The 23,585-nt window shown below is 40.3% G+C and overlaps 1 protein-coding gene across 6 annotated transcripts in view; it reads left to right on the top strand.

Annotated features, from left to right (window-relative positions):
- The window catches only part of CATSPERE (catsper channel auxiliary subunit epsilon), a 42,090-nt gene extending 18,505 nt beyond the window's left edge, over nt 1-23,585 (top strand). For 4 of the 6 annotated variants that reach the window (XM_028724136.2, XM_077925729.1, XM_028724139.2 and 1 more), the window contains 11 exons: nt 982-1,040; nt 7,607-7,682; nt 10,603-10,655; nt 12,241-12,285; nt 14,840-14,876; nt 15,501-15,580; nt 15,872-15,971; nt 18,350-18,448; nt 19,180-19,340; nt 20,737-20,790; nt 23,226-23,585. In XM_028724136.2, the coding sequence (XP_028579969.2) occupies nt 982-1,040; nt 7,607-7,682; nt 10,603-10,655; nt 12,241-12,285; nt 14,840-14,876; nt 15,501-15,580; nt 15,872-15,971; nt 18,350-18,448; nt 19,180-19,340; nt 20,737-20,790; nt 23,226-23,412 (951 nt within the window). In that variant the 3' untranslated portion in view covers nt 23,413-23,585. The other 2 variants (XM_028724138.2, XM_028724143.2) reach the window with 2 other exon arrangements.

The raw sequence follows: 23,585 nt of genomic DNA, 5'->3' as shown, positions 1-23,585 counted from the left end.
AGACATGTTACTGGCTACAGACACATTCAAGGCTACTAGCATGTTTCTAATTCAGTGGGAATTCCATGGATGAACCAGATTTATGAACTCACACTTCTACGTGAAGCCTATAGATATGGCTGCAATGATTTCCTCAGTCGTGATAGCTCAGAAAGGGGCTATTATAATACAGTGGTACCTCAGTTTACAAACTTAATCCATTCCAGAAGTCTGTTCTTAAACCAAAACTCTTCTTAAACCGAGGCGTGCTTTCCCTAATGAGGCCTCCCACCACCGGTAGCCTTCCACCATTCGTATTCCATTCTTAGACCGAGGTAAAGTTCTCAAACCAAGATACTATTTCTGGTTTTGCTGAGTTTGTAAACCAAATCGTTCTTAAACTGGACTGTTCTTAAACCGAGGTACCACTGTAATATTTTAAATAACTAACTAAATAAGAACTAATATAATCAAGTTCTATGATTCACTAAATACATACAAAGTTGCACATGAATATTCTAAAAGATGTAATATTCCATATAACCTTACTTACATTACAGGGATTCAAATGTCTAGGATAAAGTGGATTTTATATTTTATATAATTTGAAGTTTTTTTAACTTTTAGTATCCTGTTTTATCCTGCCCACCTAGCAGTTCGAAAGCACCCTTAAGTGCAAGTAGATAAATAGGTACCGCTTTATAGCGGGAAGGTCAATGGCGTTCCGTGTGCTGCGCTGGTGCAGGCTCACCAGAGCAGCGATGTCACACTGGCCACGTGACCCGGAAGTGTCTGCAGATGGCGCCGGCTCCCGGCCTATAGAGTGAGATGAGCGCACAACCCTAGAGTCTGACAAGACTGGCCCGTACGGGCAGGGGTACCTTTACCTTTACCTATCCTGTTTTATTATGATATAATGAGTAATGTTACTTGCCTGCAGCCCTTAAATATATGGTATTTTAAGACTAACTATTCATTATTGTTGTTTATTATATCTTAAAGACTGTAACACTTTATCATGACCATGATTATTCAACCGAGGGAGAGTATGAAGATGGAATGTAAGTATAATGATAGTTAAAATATGAAAATACTTAACAATTTATTGGTTACATTTACATTTCAGAAGAGTCAATAGCATAAGCACACTGAAGGCTTATTGGAACTAGCTCAGGGCTGGGGAACTTCTTTTTAATTCCAAAGACCACGTTCCATCTTGGGAAGCCTTCTGGGAGCTGTTAATTTGGGGATCCTATCTATTCTTGGTTTTACAAGTGAAGCCATGGGTTTAGTCCAAGTCCCCTTCTGAGATGGACCACCATTTTTCTTTAAGATCTCTCTTTTTTACTATGATGAGAGCTTTGGCATTGTTTAACTACACCTTGCATTTTCAAATCATCAGTCAATATTCTCAAATGAGGTAAATCAAACGCAATATCTTTTTTCATTGTATCTGTTTCAACAATGGATGGTTCAAAATTAAACATATCAAAATATCAATATGGGTTACAGACCCAGCCTCCCAGTGAAATTTATTATTGTGCCAGCCATATAAGTAGCAGTTCCCACAAATTCATTTAAAGGTGTTTGGTTAACCACAGTAATATTCACAAGCTATTCTCTGAGTAAAGTACATTCAGCAGCTGAATCCTAAGGTGTCCTTTGCAGCTCAGTTCCTAACTAACCCCTCTGTTGTCCACAAGGACTTTAAATATGATGTGGTTGTAATGCTACTATTATAGTCCAATTCTGACAGGGGGCTACTGGAGTTTAGGCCTCCCTTTCATCTGTTCAGAACATGACCATAAGAAGAACCTGCTGGATCAGGCCAACAGCCCATCTAATCCACCATCCTGTTGTCACAATGGCCAGACAAGTGCCTATGTAAGCAGGATTCAAGCATAAGAGCACTCTACCTTCCTGTGGCTTTTCAGCAACTGGTGTTCTGCTGCCTCTGACTGTAGAGGCAAAGCATAGCCATCATGGCCAATAGCCATCAATAGCCCTCTCTTCCATGAGCTCGTCTAATCCTCTTGTAAAGCCATTCAAGCTGGTGGCCATGACTGCTTCCTATGAAAGCAAGTTCCATAAATTAACTATGTGGTGTGTGAAGAAGTACAGTGGTACCTCAGGTTAAGTACTTAATTCGTTCCGGAGGTCCGTACTTAACCTGAAACCGTTCTTAACCTGAAGACCACTTTAGCTAATGGGGCCTCCTGCTGCTGCTGCACCGCCAGAGCACGATTTCTGTTCTCATCCTGAAGCAAAGTACTTAACCCAAGGTAATATTTCTGGGTTAGCGGAGTCTGTAACCTGAAGCGTATGTAACCTGAGGTACCACTGTACTTTATTTTATCCCTCCTGAATCTTCCAACATTCAGCTTCAGTGGATGCCCACAAGTTGTAGTGTAATGAAGAGGAAGAAAAACTTTTCCCTATCCACTTTACCGTGCCATGCATCATTTTAAAAACTTCCATCGTGTCACCTTTAACTTGCGTCTTCTCTAAACTAAGAAGTCCCAAACGTTGTAATCTTTCTTCAAAGGGGAGTTGCTCACCAAGAAGCAACCAGAACTGTACACAGTAACATAAATGCTTTCACAATATAGATTCATATAATGCCATTTTGATACTGGCAGCTTTATTTTTAATTCCTTTCCCAATGATCCCTAGCATAGAACCACAATGTTCCAATCCAAACCAAAGATCTTGTGCTGGGGGTTAATGCACAGACATTTTTCTATTCTGAGTTGCAGACTGAAACCAAGAGCCTTGCTGTGGCTCAGTACATAATAGGGGAAGAGCAACAGTTCTCTGAATGGAAAGAAGTAGAGTCCCCCAAGGATTAGTATTGGCACTTTTTAACTTGTTCATAAATGAACTAAAGTTAGAACTAAGCGGTGAAGTGGTGAGGTGGCTAAGACTGATGATGATACAAAACTGTTCTGAGTCATGAAAACAAAAAGAGCTTGCAGAGAGCTCTGAAAGCATCTCTCCAAACTCAGTGAATTTCACATATATGCTCATGGGGTCTGGAACTGGAGGTGACTGATCAGGAATGAGGCATTGAGATCATGATAAATAGCTCAATGAAGATGTCAACCCAGTGTGTGGTGGCTGTGAAAACAGCAGATTCTTTACAACAGTGAAGTACTCTAGAAACAATTTATCAGTCTTTTTTTATATAATGGAACTCCATCAAGATGTTTTATCTGACACCCAGCTTTCAATAACAGATGCCAGCCTTGACCCCTAATATCTAATCCACTTCCCCTTCTAGCAAATTTCCCCCACAGTCCAGCATATCTATCTATTTATCTATTTTCACCAGCAAGCCCATTACAATTTCTCTGTTGCTGTTTATTCTATCTCCCCTGTAATCTTTTATTGTCAACACACCCTGTACTGTTAAAATATGTGAATGAATATCCTTACTATCACACTTTTGTTTCCACTCTTCTTCCCACATATCATCATCATTATCCAAATAAGCTCCAACAATTCAACAAATTGGCTTCTGAGCATGGAGCTGTTCCTTCAACACCCCTCCAAATTTCTATTAGCAACCTGTTGCTTTTTTAAGTTGCTGTGTCAGAACTTTTTTTCTATTTCATGTCCTCCAACTGGCATTGTAAATGTTCATTACAACTCTCCCTACTCCTCAGACAACCTCATATTTTCAGCAGCTGGTCCCAAATTCTGTGCAATTATTTGGTTTTCTTCTCTTTCAAAATTATCACCATGCATTCACATATTTTTATATTCCTGTTCCTTAGTGGCTAAAGCTAGTTCTGTCTTTGCAACAATCTACCCTTCAGTAAGCTAAGCCCATTAGATCTAGTCCTATCTTCTACAGCAGCAGGGAAGTGTTTGTCATATTCTAGGTGACAGCTCTTCCAGTATTTGAAGGGTGCTATCAGGTCCTTCTCAGTTTTCTGTTCTGCATGCTAAATATACCCAGTTCCTTCAACCTTCTCTCATAGGACTTGTTTTCTATACTACCTAACATCTTCATCACCCCATTCTCATTTGTCTATATTATTGCATGCCACCCTAATCTCCAAGCAGTGTAAGATTCCAGGCTTACCCAGGATTCAGTTTCCTTTGCAATGAGGGACACTGGAGACTGTGGTATCTTTATGATATATAGTTTATTTACGCATATATACAACATGAGCTCAAGAAGGTGTTGCTTCCCCCATAGCCACAGCCTTGGATTCAAGCAGAAATCAGGCATGGCTCCTTCTCCAAGCTGCCCAGCCTGCAGCTTTGCTTCTAGCTTCTAGCTCACATAACTCAGACCTTCAACTCTGGCTTTTGTCTTTCTAACTACCAGCGAGTTGAAGTAAGGGGGCTCATCTATTTGTCATCTGGCACAGAGCCACTTCGTTTGTTGCCTTAATGGTTCATACTTAGAGGGACACTACCCCACCAGGAAGCTAGCCTGGCTATTTCAGGAATTGAATCTGTGCTGGATCCAGGAATTAGGAAAGGGCTCAGGCATACAGCCTCCCATCTCACCCAGCAAACCATATCACTCTTAAAGTGTTGTGTGCAGAACTGGACACAATACTCTCATGTGAGGTCTAACTAGTATAGAATAAAGAGGAACTACCACTTCTCATTACTGGGACATTATGATTTGATTGAAGCAGCCTAAAATCACATTAGCCCCCTCACAGCTGGATCACTTTGCTGACTCACATTCAGCTTATGGTTTATTACAATCCCAAGAACTTTGTACTACTGCCAAGCCATGTTTCGTGACATCCTTCACCTGAAAATTTTAAAATGTATTGCAAAAATGCAGATATTTGCATATGTCTCTTGAGTTTCATTTTGCTATTTTTGACCCAGCTTTCCATTCTATCAAGGTCATTCTGAGATGTTAGGTAGCAATTCTGATTTTTGTGCCATTGGCAAATTTCATGATTCACTCCTCCCTTTCATCTATATAACTACTAAAAATGTTGAAGAAAACCAGGCCCAGACTAGAGCCCTGCAGCAGCACATTCAAAGTCTCTCTCTGGGTTGATGAGGAATAATTGATGAGCACTTGTCCACACTTAACCAGTTTAGTAAACAAAATAATATGTAGACCTTTGTCAAATTCTTTTCTGAAAGTAAGAGAAATAAAAATCACAGCATTTCCAAAATCCATAATCTAGTAACCTAATTTTTAAAAATGAGTTTTTTAGTCTGGCAGGATTTATTCTTGACAGATTCATGTTGGCTTCTATTAATCACTGCAATTGTTATCAAGATGCTTACAGATTGATTTCTTTATAATCTTTTCTAGTATCTGCCCATAAATTTGAGTTTGACTATTCTCTTTCCTTTTTGTGAAGATTAGTACATTTGCCTGTATGCATGTACCCTAAAGCAAGAGGCTTGCACTAATGCAAGATTTATTTATTTTTAATAAAACTAAACCCTTTGAACAGCTTGCTTCTTCCGCGACACATCACAGCCTGTTTTTTAAAATTTGTCTCAGTTTGAAACACAATCTGCCACATGGCACGGGGAGCTGATATAAAGTCTGCCTAGTCTCCAAGAACTAGTTTCACATTCTTTGGATCCAAGCCATAGTTTACAATGTGAAAACTCTGGGGAAATTGCATACCAGAATTGTGTAACTTATTAAGGCAGAATTTTGTTTTTCCTTGGCACCATACATAATTTAAAAGTATTTAATCAGGACACCAATTTAAAACCATTTCTATTTGGGCAAACTGGGCTCTAGCATAAGATCCAAAGCCTAAAACTATTTGCATTTCCAACTTTGGAAATCTAATATTTGAGGAAGCTGTGGGCAATCTTAGACACATTTTTTTTAAAAAAAGGTTACTGATCAGTTTCTCTGGTGCACAAACAAGAAAAGGAAAAAGGTACTCAATGAATGGTGTTGTCCTCGCCACATAAACATAGATTGTATTAAAAAAAAAATTTTTTTTTGTCCACTTACTTTTGTCTATAATGATTTACCCCAAACATATTGCTCAGACAACGTTCAAGAAATTCCAAATTAATTGTATCTCAGCTAGGGCACACATCTCTGAATAGTTAATGTCCAGCTGATGCCACTACATAAAGATTATAGGGTTCAGTGTCCAACCAAATCCCCCAAATTGTATGCTGCCACCATTCCTGTTAAGAGTCCTTTCCTTCAGGCCCAGGAGACGCCTGTAGCTCTGTGGGATCCCTGTGAGGTTCCAGGGAGCAAGAGCTAAGTCACCATGCTTTGCTGTCTGAAGCCTCCAGCAAAAACAACCATTTGTATGGTAGCTAAGTATGATAAAAGAGATCTAAGGCACTGGTTTACACCAAGGCAGTTTTCCAAATAACCACAGTAAAATGCAGAACAGATATGTTTAAGAATAATAAAATAATACCGTGGTAAGAACCCTGTTACTAAATAGGAAGAAAATATTTTAGGAGATCAATTAAGAAATTAGAAATATAATGGAAAATACATTTTAAAAAACCAAAAAATCGGACAGCCTAAGCTAAGATACTTCATCATCACGCTCTGACTTTGCAAAGAGATGTGGCTTGACAAGTCAGTTCAACAACCAAAACTCAGAATACAAGATGGGCATAAACAGGAGGCTAGCAGAGGGGCTAGTTTGGGGCAAGGAATACTACAAAGTAGATTGCTTTTATATATTTTTGCCTGTTATCCCACTTCTCAGCCAATCACAAGGTTACTTAGCTGCAAATTTCCAGAACCTAGGTTAGATGATAGAGCCCTATGACAGCACAGTGGAAAAATGTAACTTTAATTAGTAAATGACAATTTCTGTCCTTGGGATACTGGTACAAAATAAGCAAATGCAGTATAGCTTGGGCCTGCTAGCTAAGGGTCAGAAACTGCTATCTCTTGCTTGAAGGCCTCACCCATAAGTCTGAAGTTCTTAAATGAACCAAGTTTTACCCACAAAGAACCAAAATTTGACACACAGATTCCCAAGTTGGGCACAAACCTGGCATGGGATCTAAAAATCTTGATATCCCTCATCCTGTTGCTTAGCACTGGATCCCTTTTGGGATGTTACTATAAAAGCTTGAGGTCATTATTTCAGATAGGAAATCAATATGTAGAAACAACAATTCTCATGCAAAGGGGTTTTTAGTTCAAAGGTCAAATGAATGATAAATACAAGTGGCTGCACTGACAGCAAACACCATCGCCAGATTTGTGGGGGCCCTTAGCATACCCCCAGCCGTGTCCGTGCACCATGTTGCAGTGGGTAGCCATGCTTCCACTCTCATTTTCATCATCTCTATCCTGTTTTGGCTGCTTTGCCAGTGTATCTTTGCTTGTGGAACAGTTCTACTGACAGAGTGCTCTGTTGGCAGATTGTGGGAGTTCCACTGGGACAGCGGTGATGCCAGCAATATATGTTAAATTCTGAAAGTATTGAGGTCCTTCCACCAGACCCTGAATCCCCCAGCCAGAATCTCAAGTATAAGACGGAACTCATAAAAACTTAAGTTTGTGGATTTGAATTTTGGGAACAGATAAGGAAATAAATATCAGTTGTGAAAGCAACACATAAGTATTATATAAAGGATTAATTTCAAGTGTCTTAAATATACCTGTTTTATGGCTGATACTTCCTTGTAGAATTAGTTCAACGGGTATTATGACAATTGAAGTGGAACCTTCCCTCACTGGAAGAACATGTATGACTCCCAACAAGGTAAGTTTTTAGCATGAGATGCTAATCTTTCTTTTTAAAAAAGGATGAAAACAACTGAATACCATAGTACCTTAAGCACTAACAAATACACTGTTGCAAAAACTTTCATTTTTTAAAAAAATACCTGATAGAGATCTTTAATGTCTGAAGATAAAGTTGGCTTGGAGGACCACGTGTTGTGCAGAAGGGGAAAAAACAACATTAGAGGAGAAATCCTAAGGGGAACCCCCCCCCAAAAAAAAACCCCAATAAGGACAGAGCCGCATACTGCTGCTTGAAGTGTGTAGGAGGATTACAGACATTCCCAGTGAGAGGAGGGATGGAATAAAATATTGTGAGGTACAGGATGGCTGATTGAACAGAACACAGGTTCATTCCACACATTTTGTTAAAGATTCTTGTTATTCCCCACCCCCTGGCCAGCCTATCCTGCTTTGCTGTCTAAGTTTAAATGGGAATTGCTGTCCCCCCCCCCAACTACTTCTGCCATCATGGTGCCCCAGCTCTTGCCGAACTCAACAGGAGCCAGGGTGGTGTGGCCCCTCTTGAAGCGGCCCTTCCTGAATCCAGAGGTTTTAGAAAGCTACTACAATAATAGCTGATAGAGGTTGCTGACCGCCTGGTCCCCATTTTTCAGTATACAGTTTTGCCATTCATATTGGGCGGAAGGACAGAGGTTAGATCAGATAGAAAAAACTCCTGACCACAACCTGGATCGTCAGGAGCAGCTGTACTCTAAGCAGCATTTGGCTGCATACATACTCTATCAAGGGAAATGCCTCAGTCAGTGGCAAGGGCTCCCAGCCTCCTTGGATCCTCTATCAACATCAGTTCCATTTTATCCAGGTTCAGTTTTAGTCTTATTCTCCTTATCCAACAGACCGTAGCCTTCAGACACCAACGAGTTCAGGACCAAGGATGCTCTGGTTAATGGATGATAAAGAGAAAGAATGAAGCAGAAAGTTAGGCAATGTCATGATATTAATCATATCAAACTCTTAAATTCCACATTCTCTCTCCCAACAGTTTTGCATAAATATTAAATGACAAAAAAGAGCCTCACAAGACACAGTTCTGTCTCCACTATCTGGGTACATATTGAGAGGTAAAATTAAAACCATCTCAAGTGTTTGCCTTGGATAGTCACCAGCAGTATAATATCTGATAATATCTGATACTTCAACGGTATCAGGGACAAAAGCCGCTGAGAAGTCCAATAAAATCAAGATGTTGCTGTGACTTTCAGAGATTGTCCAACAAAACAATCAAAATACTCATTGATTTCAGGTAGCTGTTTATTGAGCTTATTGAGTTTATCCTGATTTGTTCACACTTTTTGTGGTTGTGACATTATATGACATTGCCATCTAGTGGTTGTTAGCATATACTCACCAGTGCAATTTTTGTTAACTTTCCCCTTTCTGACTTTTGATGGTAAGATAAGTGATGAAAAATTACACAAGATACCAACTACTAAATGGCAGTGTCATATAGCCTCTTCACAAATTATGTGCAAAAAAAATCAAGACAAATGCTCAATAAACTGCCCATCTGGAATTACTAAAAATATTGTAATTCAGTCTAAAAATATTGCTGTCATATGATAAAGGGTTGAGGAGGACTCTCATCAACGAATGTGTTTGTTTGTTTGTTTGTTTGTTTGTTTGTTGAAACATTTTTATACAGCCTTTTGCCCAAAGGCTTCAGAATAACATACAGCATAACATACATACATTCATAACATAATGTAACAATCAAAAAATATAAAAGATAAGAAGCATAACTGTCAACCGTCCCTTATTTGGCGGTAAAGTCCCTTATCCCAGCACTGTGTCCCGTTGCTGTCCCTTATTGATGATGTCCCTTAAATTTCCCGGATTTCAAAGGAAGCAGCTTCTCTCCCTCCCTCCCTGCCGGCCAGGGAGGAGGGAGGCTCCAACTGTGTTGCTTGGCTGCGTTGCTCACCCAATAAGGAGTCTAAGAACGACTGGAGGGTGGAGCTTGCATGCCTTGTGCCGATCAAATCGGCCGCGTTGCCTAGGGACTCACCTTTGCTCAGCGCTTCCCAGCGGAGAGGTGACGGTGGTTTTCCTTACTGCACCCCCTTTGCCGGGTTGCTGCGCTGTGGGAACCACCGCTTGAGGCTTCGTTATAGCCTGCTATTGTAGGTTTAAGATGCTTCAGTTTTCCAGGTTCAGTCTTATATTTAACTCAGTGTAGACCCATTGAAATGAATAGCTATAACTAATTTAGGTCCATTAACTGCAATAAAAGTTAGAAAAATTAAAGACAAAATTAATTTCCCATATACTTGGAAATTAAGTGATCAGTGAGACTTAATCCAAAGTAATTATACTAAGGGTTGCAGCCAGAGTACCGTATTTTATGAATTTGCTTTCTACCAAGAGTTAGTAGTTTCTGGGAGAGTGAACTGCTTGACACCTCTAAATGAGGCACAATTTAGCCAAAGTTGTACATTGATTTCTTTAGGAGATAATAATAATAATAAGTAATAAAAAAATTATTTATATCCCACCCTCCCCAGCTGAAGCCGGGCTCAGAGCGGCTAACAACATTAAAATGATACAACATTCCAAAATCATTTCATTATAAAATCAACTCAAATCAGATTAATGACAGTAGTTAAGTATGTGATCAGTGGGACTTCTCTAGCCATGTTGTGCATTGGAATGCACATTAAAAATGCATTATTTTATTTAATACTGTACTTCATGCATGTAAATCACAAAAAATGGCTTTCAAATGTCAGCTTTTAAACCTAGATCTGTGCTGTCTTTCTCCCCTCCCCCCCCCCGAGTGCCATTACAGTGGTGTGAGTTTGAACAGAAACTATTTTTCCCCACTGATATTGTGTGTGATGGCAGAAACTGTCGGCTTACTAGAATGTGCTTCTTTTCAGGTAGCGCACATAAATGTTGGTTGTCCTGTATTTCGAGACCTGGTTATTGAAAAGCAAGTAACAACGCTATTTTTTCCTTCTTCCTCCATGTTCTACATTGCAAAAATAATAATAATTGTAGATACTATAGTCAGATTGGGTGCTGTAGGGTTTTCTTTGACGTTGACTGTATTGTATAACTGTTCTTATCTTGTTTATTAATTGTGGTTCACTATGAGTTTTAGCCACCTCAGAAACCCTGTTTTGGGGGCAGATGAGTGAGATAAATTAACCTGTCTGTGAACGCAAGGAACACTTATGTACCAGGACCAACAAGGTCTATCTAACTGCAGCATCCTGCTCCCAGAAATCCAAAGTGAGGCATGAAAGCAATAGTATTCCCTCTGAGAAGGCTGTTCAGTGGCACCATGCTTCCAAACTTGGGGGTTCAAGTTAGCTCTCTCAGCTCATAGCTGTTGATTGACTTATCTTTCATAAACTTGTCTTGTCCCTTTAAGAGTCATCTAAGCCAGTGACTGTCACCTCACCACAGCTTGTAGCAGTGAGATCTATTAATTATGCCTGCTGTGAAGTAATACTAACTTTTAGCAAATTTAGATAACTTAAAGTTCCTTCATATTAATCCTAGGCCTTTTGAGCCGGATTTTCCTGCTGCGGGGACAGTTTTTAAGCCCTTTACCTTGCTTATTGGGGTCTGGGAAAGTCACGCAAGGCCTTTGGAAGGCAGTGGGAGGCTCCCAAGATTTTGGACAGCCCTGCAAGATTTCATTGGAGGCTCCCACAGCCTTCCAGAGGTCTCCCACATGCTTCCCAGAGCCCAGTAAGCAGTGCCTGGTGTGGGGGCATGTCCTGCAGTCAGGGGCAGGGCGATCTGCACCCATGGGTGCGGGGTGAGCCTTTCCAACGCTTGGAGCCTCTCCGCCACCTCCCCCTCAGCTGTAGGGTGGCTGAGGGAGAGGCAGTAGGCAGACGCAAGTCCCATGCTGCCGTTTGAGGCAGCTTGGAACCTGCAGGTGCCTAAGTCACCACGTCACTCCTAAAAAGTTTTGTGAGCCCACTTTTTTTACAACAACTCATTTTGTCACACACACACCCTCAGTGATGAAACTTGGGGCGGACCACACACCCCCACCCCTCTTCCTCCGCCACTGCCAGTAAGATAGGGATAGTCATGTGGTGGCAGTTTCAGGGGTCTTCCTGCCTTTGCATGCAAACCCTTGGAATGTTACCTCTGTGTAAGTTGCAAGCCAACTGTACACTCCTTACTGAAATGCAAGAAACTGCATTTGTACTGATATTCCTCCAGCTTTAGAAGATGCTTCTGTCTATGTAGGCATTCTCTTGAACTCTTGACCAGAGTCCTCTGTTTAAATTGCTGTGTTATTTTAATTTGATTGTTTTATTGTGTATTCTAATTATGGATGTTTATATTTTAATGTTTGTGTAATTTGTTTTATACCTCATAAGCCTTTTAGAATCCTATTTTGGCATTCAGCTATATATAAATGAAATAATAAGAATATTAATAGTATATAAAATGTAGAAAGACCATAATAAATTCTGTGCTATATTTTCAAACTTATCTTTTAATCATAAATATCTTTATATAATTGTATTTCTCTTTTTTTATGTCCACAGACCCACAAATTGTAGCAATCAAACTTTTACATTCAAAATACCCGCGTAAGAAACTTCATATAAAATATGGATGGAAATAGATTGTTTTCGACTGCTATTCCAGTTTATTTAAGTGTTCTGTAGGTGGTAGAGTACAGGCATCAATTTTTTGTTTTTTAATGGTGTCATACATCAGAGCTGCCAACTCTGATAGTGCTGGTTATCTCTGAGACTGAGATAGTGAATCCAGATACAAAATTCCTCCCTCCAAAAGAACATCCAAGCAGGCAGTATTTTAACTTTGCTGGCAAACCCATTTAGTCTGTCCCAAAACACAATACTGAGCTTGCTACTAAGTCTTTTGCTAAATTTATACTCCACCATATCCTTTTGCTGTATGGAAAGTGTAAATAAGGTAAATATGTTATTTTATTGGCCATAAGGTAAAGGTAAAGGGACTCCTGACCATTAGGTCCAGTCGTGGCCGACTCTGGGGTTGCAGCGCTCATCTCGCTTTATTGGCCGAGGGAGCCGGCGTACAACTTCCGGGTCATGTGGCCAGCATGACTAAGCTGCTTCTGGCGAACCAGAGCAGCACATGGAAACACCGTTTACCTTCCTGCCGGAGCAGTACCTATTTATCTACTTGCACTTTGACGTGCTTTCGAAACCCATGCTGGCCATTTTCTGCCTTGCTAGTTGAAGTAGTCCAGACCCCCCACATGTCCCTATTTTCCAGGGACATCCCTGATTTAGAGAAGCCATCCCAGTTTCTGATTTGATCCCAGAATGTCCCATTTTTCCTTAGGATGTCCCTATTTAAATTGGATAAATTTTGGAGGGTATGGACTTATCCAACCCCCGAGCTGTCTGAAGGCAGCTATCGGGAAGTTTTTTTTATGTTTAATGTTTTACTATTCTTTTTATATGTTGGAAAAAGCACTTTAAAAAACGAATTCTATTTTATTTTATAGGATGCCTGTTCTCAGCCATGTTCCATAGCTTTGTTTGTTTGTTTGTTTGTTTGTTTGATTTTTTTTATTATTCTCCAGTGAAAAAAGGCTTCCAGGGTGGTTTACAAAGAGCAGTCATAAAATACCCTGCTCTTGGGTTTATAATCTAAAGGCCATGACACAAAAGGGAAAGGAATTGGGATAAAGGAGTCTGGGGAAGCAAAATCAGAAATAGTAGTCCTTAGTTACAAAACACTTTATAATGAGCAGCTGAAATTGAGCAAGGGGAACAAGGAGAGAAGGAGCTGGAAGTTGCTGGTTTGTCAGGTAAGCGAAAGTGGCTCCATTTACCTTCTCATCCTCAATCTGCTAAATTTTTACTCCTGATTTTCTCGTTTCACTTCTTCCTTTTGAGGACTGAGCATTCAGGAATTGCAATGGAGTGCATAGCTATTTAGTAGTGAAAAATGAGGAAAATGGTGGAGCAGTTGTGACTCTAAAATTTAAAGTGTGAGGCCTAATCACACACTATGGGCAATAACTTCTATATTAAGCTGCTGGGAAAGATTATCAGGGGGTTTGGGCTGGGTGTTCATCAGTATGCGGATGGTACCCAACTTGACCTCTCCTGCAAATCTGAACCAGTGAAGGCAGTTAAGGTCCTGTGTGAGTGTCTGGAAGCAGTTGGAGGATATATGGCGGCTAACGGATTAAGGTTGAATCCTGACAAGATGGACGTACTGTTTTGGGGGACAGGAGGCGGGCAGGTGTGAAGGACTCCCTGGTCCTGAATGGGGTAACTGTACCCCTGAAGGACCAGGTGCGCAGCCTGGGAGTCATTTTGAACTCACAGCTGTCCATGGGGTTGCAGGTCAATTCTGTGTCCATGGCAGCTGTCTACCAGCTCCACCTGATACACTGGCTGAGACCCTACCTGCCTGCACACTGTCTCACCAGAGAGGTACATGCTCTGCTTATCTCCCGCTTGGACTGCTGCTATGCTTTGAAGGTGACCCGGAAACTACAATTAATCCAGAATGTGGCAGCTAGACTGGTGATTGGGAGTGGCCACCGGGACCATATAGCACCAGTCCTAAAGGATCTTCATTGGCTCCCAGCACTCTTCCGAGCACAATTCCAAGTGTTGGTGCTGATCTTTAAAGCCCTAAATGGCCTTGGCCCAGTATACCTGAAGGAGCATTTCCTTCCCTCGTTGTTCAGCCCAGACACTGAGGTCCTCCTCCAAGGGTCTTCTGCTGGTTCCCTCACTGCAAGAAGCAAGGATACAGAGAACCAGGCAGAGGGCTTTCTCGGCAGTGGCACCCTCCCTGTGGAACACCCTCCCTTCAGATGTCAAGGAAATAAAACACTATCTGACTTTTAGAAGACATCTGAAGGCAGCCCTGTATCAGGAAGATTTTAATGTTTGATGTATTATTATGTTCTAAAATATGCTATGGGCCACCCAGAGTGTCTGGGTAAACCCAGACAGATGGGTGGGGGTATAATAATAATAATAATAATAATAATAATAATAATAATAAATAAATAATAGGTAGATAAATAGATAGATAGATAGATAAATAAATAAATAAATAAATAAATAAATAAATAAATAAAAACATTGTCCTTACCATTGAAAAACTTTATTTTTTTCCTCACATTAGGAAATATCGATGGGTCAAAACACAGGGAGAAGACTGGGTAAGAACTACACATTTAATTTTCAGTTATAGCTCCCACTAGTGGAACACTTTCCCTAACCAGGTCCTGCTTTTGGCACGAGGTAAAAACATACCTACAAAGCATTTGAGAGATTATTATGGTTTTGCTATTACAGTCAGACCTTGGAAGTTGAATGGAATCTGTTCCGGAAGTCCTTTCGACTTTCAAAACATTTGGAAACCAAAGTGCAGCTTCTGATTGGCTGCAGGAAGCTCCTGCAGCCAATCAGAAGCCGCGGAAGCCCCGTCGGACATTCGGCTTCCAAAAATAGTTTGCGAACTGGAACAGTCACTTCCAGGTTTGCAGCGTTTGGGAGCCAAAACATCCGAGTACGAAGGCATTTGAAAACCAAGGTACAACTGTAATGGTGTTTTTCTCTTGAAGGTTTTTCTGCTGTTTTGTGGCGTTTGCATAGCTTTTATTGTAATACAATGTACTTCTTTCTGATTCTCTGCCATGCTTTATGCTTTTAAGTTTTGTAAGTCACTTGGAGACTTCTTAAGTGCCAAGCAACTAATAAAGTGAATAAATAAATATGTTAAGTATACTATTGATGCAAATAGAAGGCAAGGAGAGATTTATCTTAACCTACCTTTCTCCTAGGTGCAAGAGTACAATTTGGCACTATTTGGTTGCCCAATAGAGGTCCATTACGCACGTCCATTTCGTCCTACTGTTCTCTTGTAAGCAGCTTTTAAACACTATAGACCCATGGAAAATATGTATTTATATATATTTATTCGTTAAGCCCTTTCTTTGACCATCCCAATCAGATGAAAGATAAAAGAGTGATAATGCAGCTATTATCTTCATTACCACAATTCCCCACCAGTTCCATATTTTTTAAAAATTGCCTTATTGGCAAGAACTCTGGCCTACAGTAGTGTATACCCTTAGTATGGTTTTTGTTGTTGTTGTTTTTGGTCTTTTTTGTCCTTTACAGAGACATGACATTGTATTTCTGTTCTTTCTAGATATGAGCGTGAAAAAATGATTGGGACTGTTGAGGCAAATTATATCTTGTGGGAGATGAATGCCAGGAATGACTACCATTATAACACAACAGTAAAACAGGTGAACAGACATTTGTACACTAACCTTTCAGGTTAATCAAGAATAAGAGACCACCTGCCCAGTTTTAGACCTTAAGGTCATTTAGATCAACTGGGGGGGGGGGAATTCTCATGGCACCACACACCCCATAAAATGTCTTGGGGCAATGACTTCAAAATCAGCATTTTCTGCTGTTGCTCCTCAACTGTGAAATGCCCTTCCATCTGCCATTCATGAAACAGCAACCACCAGTTGCTTCAGATAGATGTATTGTGAAGACATATTTTTGCCCAGGCTTTCCCCAACATCTAAGATTGAACCTTTTTTACATGTTTGAATCTTACAAATTTCTGCTTTATTCACTTTTGAATGCTTTTATATTGCCGTTTAACTGGTTTGAGGTTGTGTTTTTATTTTAGTGATATACCGTATTTTTTGCTCCATAGGGCGCACCGGACCATAGGGCGCACCTAGTTTTTAGGGGGGAAATAAAGGGGGGGAAATTCAGGTCCGGGAGCGGAAGCAAGGTTGCGCAGCCTAGCCGCCGCTCCAGGAGTTTGCGGGCTGGGGGAACGCTCCGAAGGTTTGCGGATAGCTGCCTGAAGCCCGGGGAGCGAGAGGGCACCGGTGCGCACCGACCCCTCTCGCTCTCCAGGCTTCATCAAAAGCCTGCATTCACTCCATAGGACGCACACACATTTCCCCTTCATTTTTGGAGGGAGAAAAGTATGTACTATAGAGCGAAAAATACAGTAACATCTTTGAAATAGTAAGTGGTATATAAATGCTTTTAATAAATATGAATTTTTGTTTACAATAGGGTTTTTTAATGGCTGTTGTTTGAATCAGTCTTTTACACAGCTCTTGACAGTGCTAAAGTAAAGGTAAAGGGACCCCTGACCATTAAGTCCAGTCGTGGCCGACTCTGGGGTTGCAGCACTTTATTGGCCGAGGGAGCCGGTTCCGGGTCATGTGGCCAGCATGACTAAGCTGCTTCTGGCGAACCAGAGCAGTGCATGGAAACGCCGTTTATCTTCCCGCCGGAGCGGTACCTATTTATCTACTTGCACTTTGACGTGCTTTCGAACTGCTAGGTTGGCAGGAGCAGGGACCAAGCAACAGGAGCTCACCCCATCGCGGGGATTCGAACCACCGATCTTCTGCTCGGCAAGTCCTAGGCTCTGTGGTTTAACCCACAGCGCCACCCGCGTCCCTCTTGACAGTGCTAAATTGATTTAAAAGCAAATTCTTCAAAACTTTAGAAGCAACATGTTTAATAAACAAGGCACAAGTACTGAAATAACTGAATCATAGAATTGCAGAGTTGGAAAGGACCCTGAGGATCATCTAGTCCAACCCCTTGCAATGCAGGAATAGGCAGCTGTTCCATATGGGGATTGAACCTGCAACCTTGGCATTATCAGCACCATGCTTTAACCAACTGAACCTGCCAAATGTATTAAATTCCTTTTTGTGTAGTATGGTGAACTACACACAATTTATTCAATACCTGGTTTTTAATAACAGAACAGCTGTGTACAGCCCAACAGATATAAACTATAAGCTGCCTGCCCAGAAATTGGTTTGTTTGTTCCAATTAGTATGTGAAACATAGCTGCCACTCACGAGTTATCCTCCTGCTTCCTGACTTCACTTCCCCCTTAAAAGTTATCTGTAGTGAGTATAAATGCTAACCTGAGGGCCAAAACGTATGTGCTATTGCATTTAACGTATGTAATATTTACATCTGCTCTGTCCAAATTTGAGAAAACACCAAATACGAGAATTCTAAGGATCTATGAAGTCGGCACACTCTAATGGACCCTTCTAACCTCTAGACCAGACACCTTATCAACACTACATTTTTAAAATTACCATGGGAAGAAATATCAGAATCGTCAGAATTTTTAAGGGCCACAAAGTCCACCACAGATTCCTAGCCTGGGCCAGTGCCTTAATTGTTGCCCAAAGGTTTTGGAGGCAGTGTCCATTGGATCCGGCAGACATAGGTCCAAACAGGCAGTGGAATGCAAGGAATACATCTGTGTGTCCGTGCACACACACTACCAGAGAAGCAAGTAGATGCGGTGGTGGCTTCTGGCAAGCTCTTGTGAGAGCCTCCACGAGACCATATAAGGCTTCCGAATGCTGCACATGACCTTACCTGAGATCCCAGTAAGGTTGACAAGGTGTCAGGAGGCAAAACAGGATGGACTGAAATCTATGAAGGGTTGTATTTGTGTTACAATGCTTTAAACTTTTATATTTTCCAGTTTCATTAATATCTATATCAAGCTTAAGAGATTGATAAAATTTAAATATGCTGTACAGCTGAGACTTTGGGTGAGACTGTGCATGTGATTTCTGTTTTACTTTGTGCATTTATATTCTTTGAACAGGTACGCTGTTTGAGCAAAGCACAAAATATGTCTTCAATGGTTCCTCAGGATCTAGAAAGCATTACTGCATATACTATAGATCGCTATTGGGGGAGACATGTAAGAAAATGTATATAATAAGGAAATTAATAATATGAATTCTGAAGCTCTCGTGGTATTTTGCCTATGAATATTTTGATCAGGACACACAAATTAATATTCAAGAGGCAATGCAATAATACTTAGGGCACAATCCTGTGGTCACTGGCAGTGCATCTCTGGAGCTATATGATGTTTTGGATCTCCTTCTCCAAAGGCAGCAGGTGGTGCCGTGCCTTGAAACAGGAAATCTGACCTTGTAAGGCACCTATCAGCCCTGTAGAAACAGATATCAGTAGAGGTAAAAAGGGGGCATGAGTCCAGAGCCTTCCCCTTCTTCTTACACACGCCAAACAAAACAAAATATACCCCATGGAAACAATAGGTGGGAAATTGTAATGTTACTCCCACCCTCTCAAAAATGGCCAGAAAGGGAGTTCCACCCTTCTATCCACCCTGTTTGTGTGTCCCAAGCAGAGCTTTAGATATTTTGGATCTTCCATCTTTGGTCTGCCTCCTACCCACCAGCTTTGCTGATGTTCTGGATTGCATGATTTGCCAATACTTTGAAAACTATAGTGTCTTAAGCTGTACCTAATTATTTTTTCCAACCCAACAACTATGGAATCAGCTACTTATTTATTATGGAAACACTTTAGGACATAAAGCAGGTATATTATTTGTACTTACCATATTCCTCACGTATTATGGATGTTTGTCTTATGGTAAATTAATTACATTTCCCCACCCAGAATTACGTGTCCTGTTTTATGAGTGGTGGTGCTGGACTTCTAGGAACACTAGATAATCAATATGAACTCATGAACCATTCTGGCATCAACTCTATCATTTGGCCTCAGGACTATGATGGCATTTTCTTCTTCAGATTGAAGATAATGGATCCAAACTACAGGTTAGCTTTAACATAATTAGCAGCTGTATGGTTAAATATCTTCTTTCTTCTTCTTTGGTGATTACTCGTTGCCAAGTAAGATTGTCTTCCATAAACACGGTTTTAACAATGAGTCTGTAAGTGACTGTGGAGGCCAATTCTGGATCCACACGTCCTTCCACAGTGGGGACATTGGTTTCCGGGCAGGAGTTGATCACGGTGTGGATTTGCCAAGCGTGCCTTCCCCTTGCATCCTGAGTTCAAGTGTCTTCAAAGCCCATGACACATTTGGTAAAGGCTGTTCTCCAGTTGGAGCACTCGCAGGCCAGTGTTTCCCATTTGTTGGTGTTTATACTACTTTTTTTAGATTTGCCTTGAGACAGTCTTTAAACCTCTTTTGTTGAATATAATTATACCTGAATGGAACATGTTTATAAATTTGTAATTAAGTTAATTCCTAAGTGTTTGGGACGATACTCAACTCGTATTCAAAGTAGATCCATTGAAATAGTGGTCTTAAGTTACTTAAATAGTCCAATGGTTTCAATTAAATAGTTAAATAGTTTCAATGGGTCTTCTTTGAGTATATAGAACTAATATTGAGTGTCATATATGGTGTACATTATACAACAGGTCAATAGCAGAGATGACATCTAACTGTTACTTAGGAACACAATAACATAGCAGATTTTCAGTTCAGTGTGCTGAATATTACCCAGAAAACTATAGTTATTGGATGACAAATACAGTAAAACAATTTAAATAAAATGAGGTACACAGAACTCTGAATCTCACTCATTTTGTGTTATGGGAGGGTCCTGGCATATCGCCTCTGCACATGGGCTAAACTGATGGTATCCAAGGAGGAAGACAAAATCAGTCAATCTGCAAGTATAGTTTGTTATCAGTTCTGCTTTCTTTTACACACAATATTTTCTTAGAGTAGAATAACCTCACACACACCCATGCAGTGTGTGTGTTCATCTAATTTAATCTCTGTACAAACAACAGCAATTACAGCTTCTTATGTACATATGGAAAAAGTTACATAACCAATCTCACAAATGAGGGTGCTGGGGGGTGTGGGCTGTGGTAGCATGCCCTTTTTCTTATACTCATGCAGAGAACACATGCTGATATGGAAGGAGAATCGTCCTGTTCATGTTGGTTAAGGCTATCAAGGACTACTAGTATCAGTAGCCCCGTCTCTGAAGGGCCCAAATGTATCTGTCACCACTCCTCTCACAGTATCATCACTGTCATGAATCTTACACTTGATTTTTCTGAAGCAGTAATCATCTAAAATTTGACCCTTTCGGGGTTCCCCTCTAATTATAAGCTGGTTTCCCTCTCATTATAAGACTGTTGTAGTTTACAGTTATGAAAAATAATGTTTAGTCTCATTTTTTTATTCCAGCTTTTGTCCTTATGAAGCTTATTTTGCAGTTCGGACACATGGCATCATTGAAAGGTAGGCATTAGTACCCTTGATTTGTTGGCATGAGATCAAGCATTAGTTCCTTTTCCTGCACAAAAGTTTGGTAAAAATCCTGATACAAAGATTAGTAAAAATCCGTTGAACAAACTCCATGTTCTGAAATCTGGGAAGATGTATTTACTTTCTACATTCTTAAAAAGCCTAGAGGCTTGCAGATTTTTTTCTAGTTCAATGGAAGATTGATAATATGAATGTTAACATTCTCTCTGTGTAAAAAATTGACTCAGAAAATTAGATCATGAGCTATGGGAGTCTTATGAAAATGTACAATTTCATCTTCAGGTCCAACCCTAGATATTTGATGTGGAGATGCTTTCAAAAAGTGATCCCTTATGCATATAAAAGCCAACAGACCATGCTACATTCAGGGTATTGATATTAAGAAGTAGCTATTCATGACACACTTTTACTACAAATACACTGAAAATTCAAACAAGCAAGCAAATTATGTTCCTCAATATTCCAGCCATGTGTTAAAATACCCACCCTACTAAAAACAACAACAAAAAATGACACCTTGAAGACTGATACATATTGTGGTAAAAGCTTATGTCAGTTACATAAAGATACATAAAGTGAATCCTCCAATGACAGATGTGTGTTTCTACATAGGGAATGTGGGATGGAGGTGGTGGATTTGAAAGGCCACAAAATGCAAGTGAATTATATTTCTATGCAAAGCTTAATGTAAGTAGGCAATCATTTAAAACAGCAGGAATTAGCAACAATGCCATCTTCTTAGCACTTATACCCGAATTTATCACCACTTACAGCTGTTTTGAATTTGCACTTTCACTTTGCATAGAATCATCACATACTTGCATTTTTGCTTTAATGATTATATATTTTTCTACTCTATCTGCAACCTAAAGATGCACATCATTAGTCTGATTATATGGGCTCTTGTACACAAAAGCCTTCAACACAGTAAATCTAGTAAGTCTTTCAAAAGGTATCAAGAGTTCATTTTTTTCCTTCCCTAAAACATTTTTTCTCACACACATGCAACTAGAAATAGTTGCTTACTACAGACTCATGAAAAAAATGTGATTTCTTACTTATTTTGCTTCTACTTCTATCTGATCTCTCCATTCCCCAGCTAACTTTCCTTATTTAGCTTACAAAAGAATCCAAAATAAATGCATTTCTGTCAATCTGTAACTTCCACCATCATCTTTGTCAAACTTTAATAGTAGAGCATTAATTTGGATGGGAGAGGAATTCTTTCGAACACCTGCGATAAGGGAATTTATTCCTGTATCCTTACCAGAATTCACCGTTTTGAGTGCAGGGTTTTTCTTTTAAAAGAACACAGCAATACTTTGTACAGTATACAAAGGGTATTTGCCATTTTTATCTCTATGGACCTCAAACTGGTTGAAAGTCAGGATATACACATGAATTAACAACAATAGCAATCATTGAGCCAGTTTGTTTGAAAGTGGGGCAAATGTTTCTTGACACCTAGGGCTCTGCCCAGAGGACAAGGTGGAGCCATAATACAATCCCAGCAGTTGCACATAGGTGCTTTGAGATCCCATTGGACATGCAGGCAGATGGCAGAGACAGTTGTCTTGTTCACCAGCAGAATGCAGCTTTTGGAGCAAAATAGGAGCGATATGGGTTCTTTTGAGGTGGAGCTAAACGGGAACACTCAGGTAGCAGAGTCCCTGCTTCCATTACTGGCATTTCAATCTCTTCAGTTCCATTCTACGGAGTCTTGTGGGGAGAAGATTACATGTATGTCAATCCAACAGTTGCTGCTGCAGTTTTGATTGGAGTCACTGCTCTGACTTCTGCAGTGGTGGTTGTAGCTATGGTGGCCTTGGTGGGGACAAACAGCAGCTTACTCTTATGTGTCTTTGTGCCAGCTGCATATTTCCCCCTGGAAGGAAATGACTGGGAGATAACTTATTGGGATATTTAATAATGGGATATATACCCCTTCTTGCCTATCTCCCTAGTCCCACCCACCCACAGTTGCTAATCTGTGGGATAGATTAGCCATGCTGGGCCAAGCTGGTTTGGTTCACTGGATCAGTGCCTGGAATGGGTTCCGATTTCCCCCTCGAAGAAGGGTTGAGTATGGCATGCATGGTGAGTGCCACAGCAGTGTCAGGTTTGGGTGAGAGGGGCACAAGCTACTATAACACACCCCAGCTCTGTTCCAATAAAATTCTACATGTATTGGAAACTAAACAAATAATTCCATTCCATTCAGTGGAGCTTGTGACGATAAAGCATTCTATTGTTTTAATATTTTGTTGGAAGCCACCCAGAGTGGCTGGGGAAACCCAGCCAGCTGGGTTGGGTATAAATAAATTATCATCATCATCATCATCATCATCATCCAGCTGCTCATTGAATGAACACACAAACACTTATGTTCCATTTTGTTTGTATTTTAGCCTAAACATGCTTAAGATTGCCGGTTGGGCTTGTCTGATAGTTGTTTTCTTTTGGGGAGTCCTTGCCTTCAGCTACTATCGGTATGTGAAATTATTTCGGGCACTCCATTTTGTGGACCCAGTGGTGTCATTTAATTCAGAGATTACTTCAACGGTTTCTTCAAGTGAAGCAAAGAAATATGAGTAACCCAGTTACAAATTATTACTTGTACTTATAAACTGTATATGAACATACAATACTGTAATGTTTTAAACAAATGTTGTAATGTTTTAAACAAATGTTGTAATGTTTCAAACTAAGATTAATACAAGTATACTTTTAAACACAATTTCCTAACATTCTCTAAAACCCTCAAAAGC

The sequence above is a fragment of the Podarcis muralis genome, chromosome 3 (genome assembly GCF_964188315.1).
Source record: "Podarcis muralis chromosome 3, rPodMur119.hap1.1, whole genome shotgun sequence".
NCBI classification, from domain to species: domain Eukaryota; kingdom Metazoa; phylum Chordata; class Lepidosauria; order Squamata; family Lacertidae; genus Podarcis; species Podarcis muralis.
This window is presented reverse-complemented; position numbering and strand designations above follow the sequence as displayed.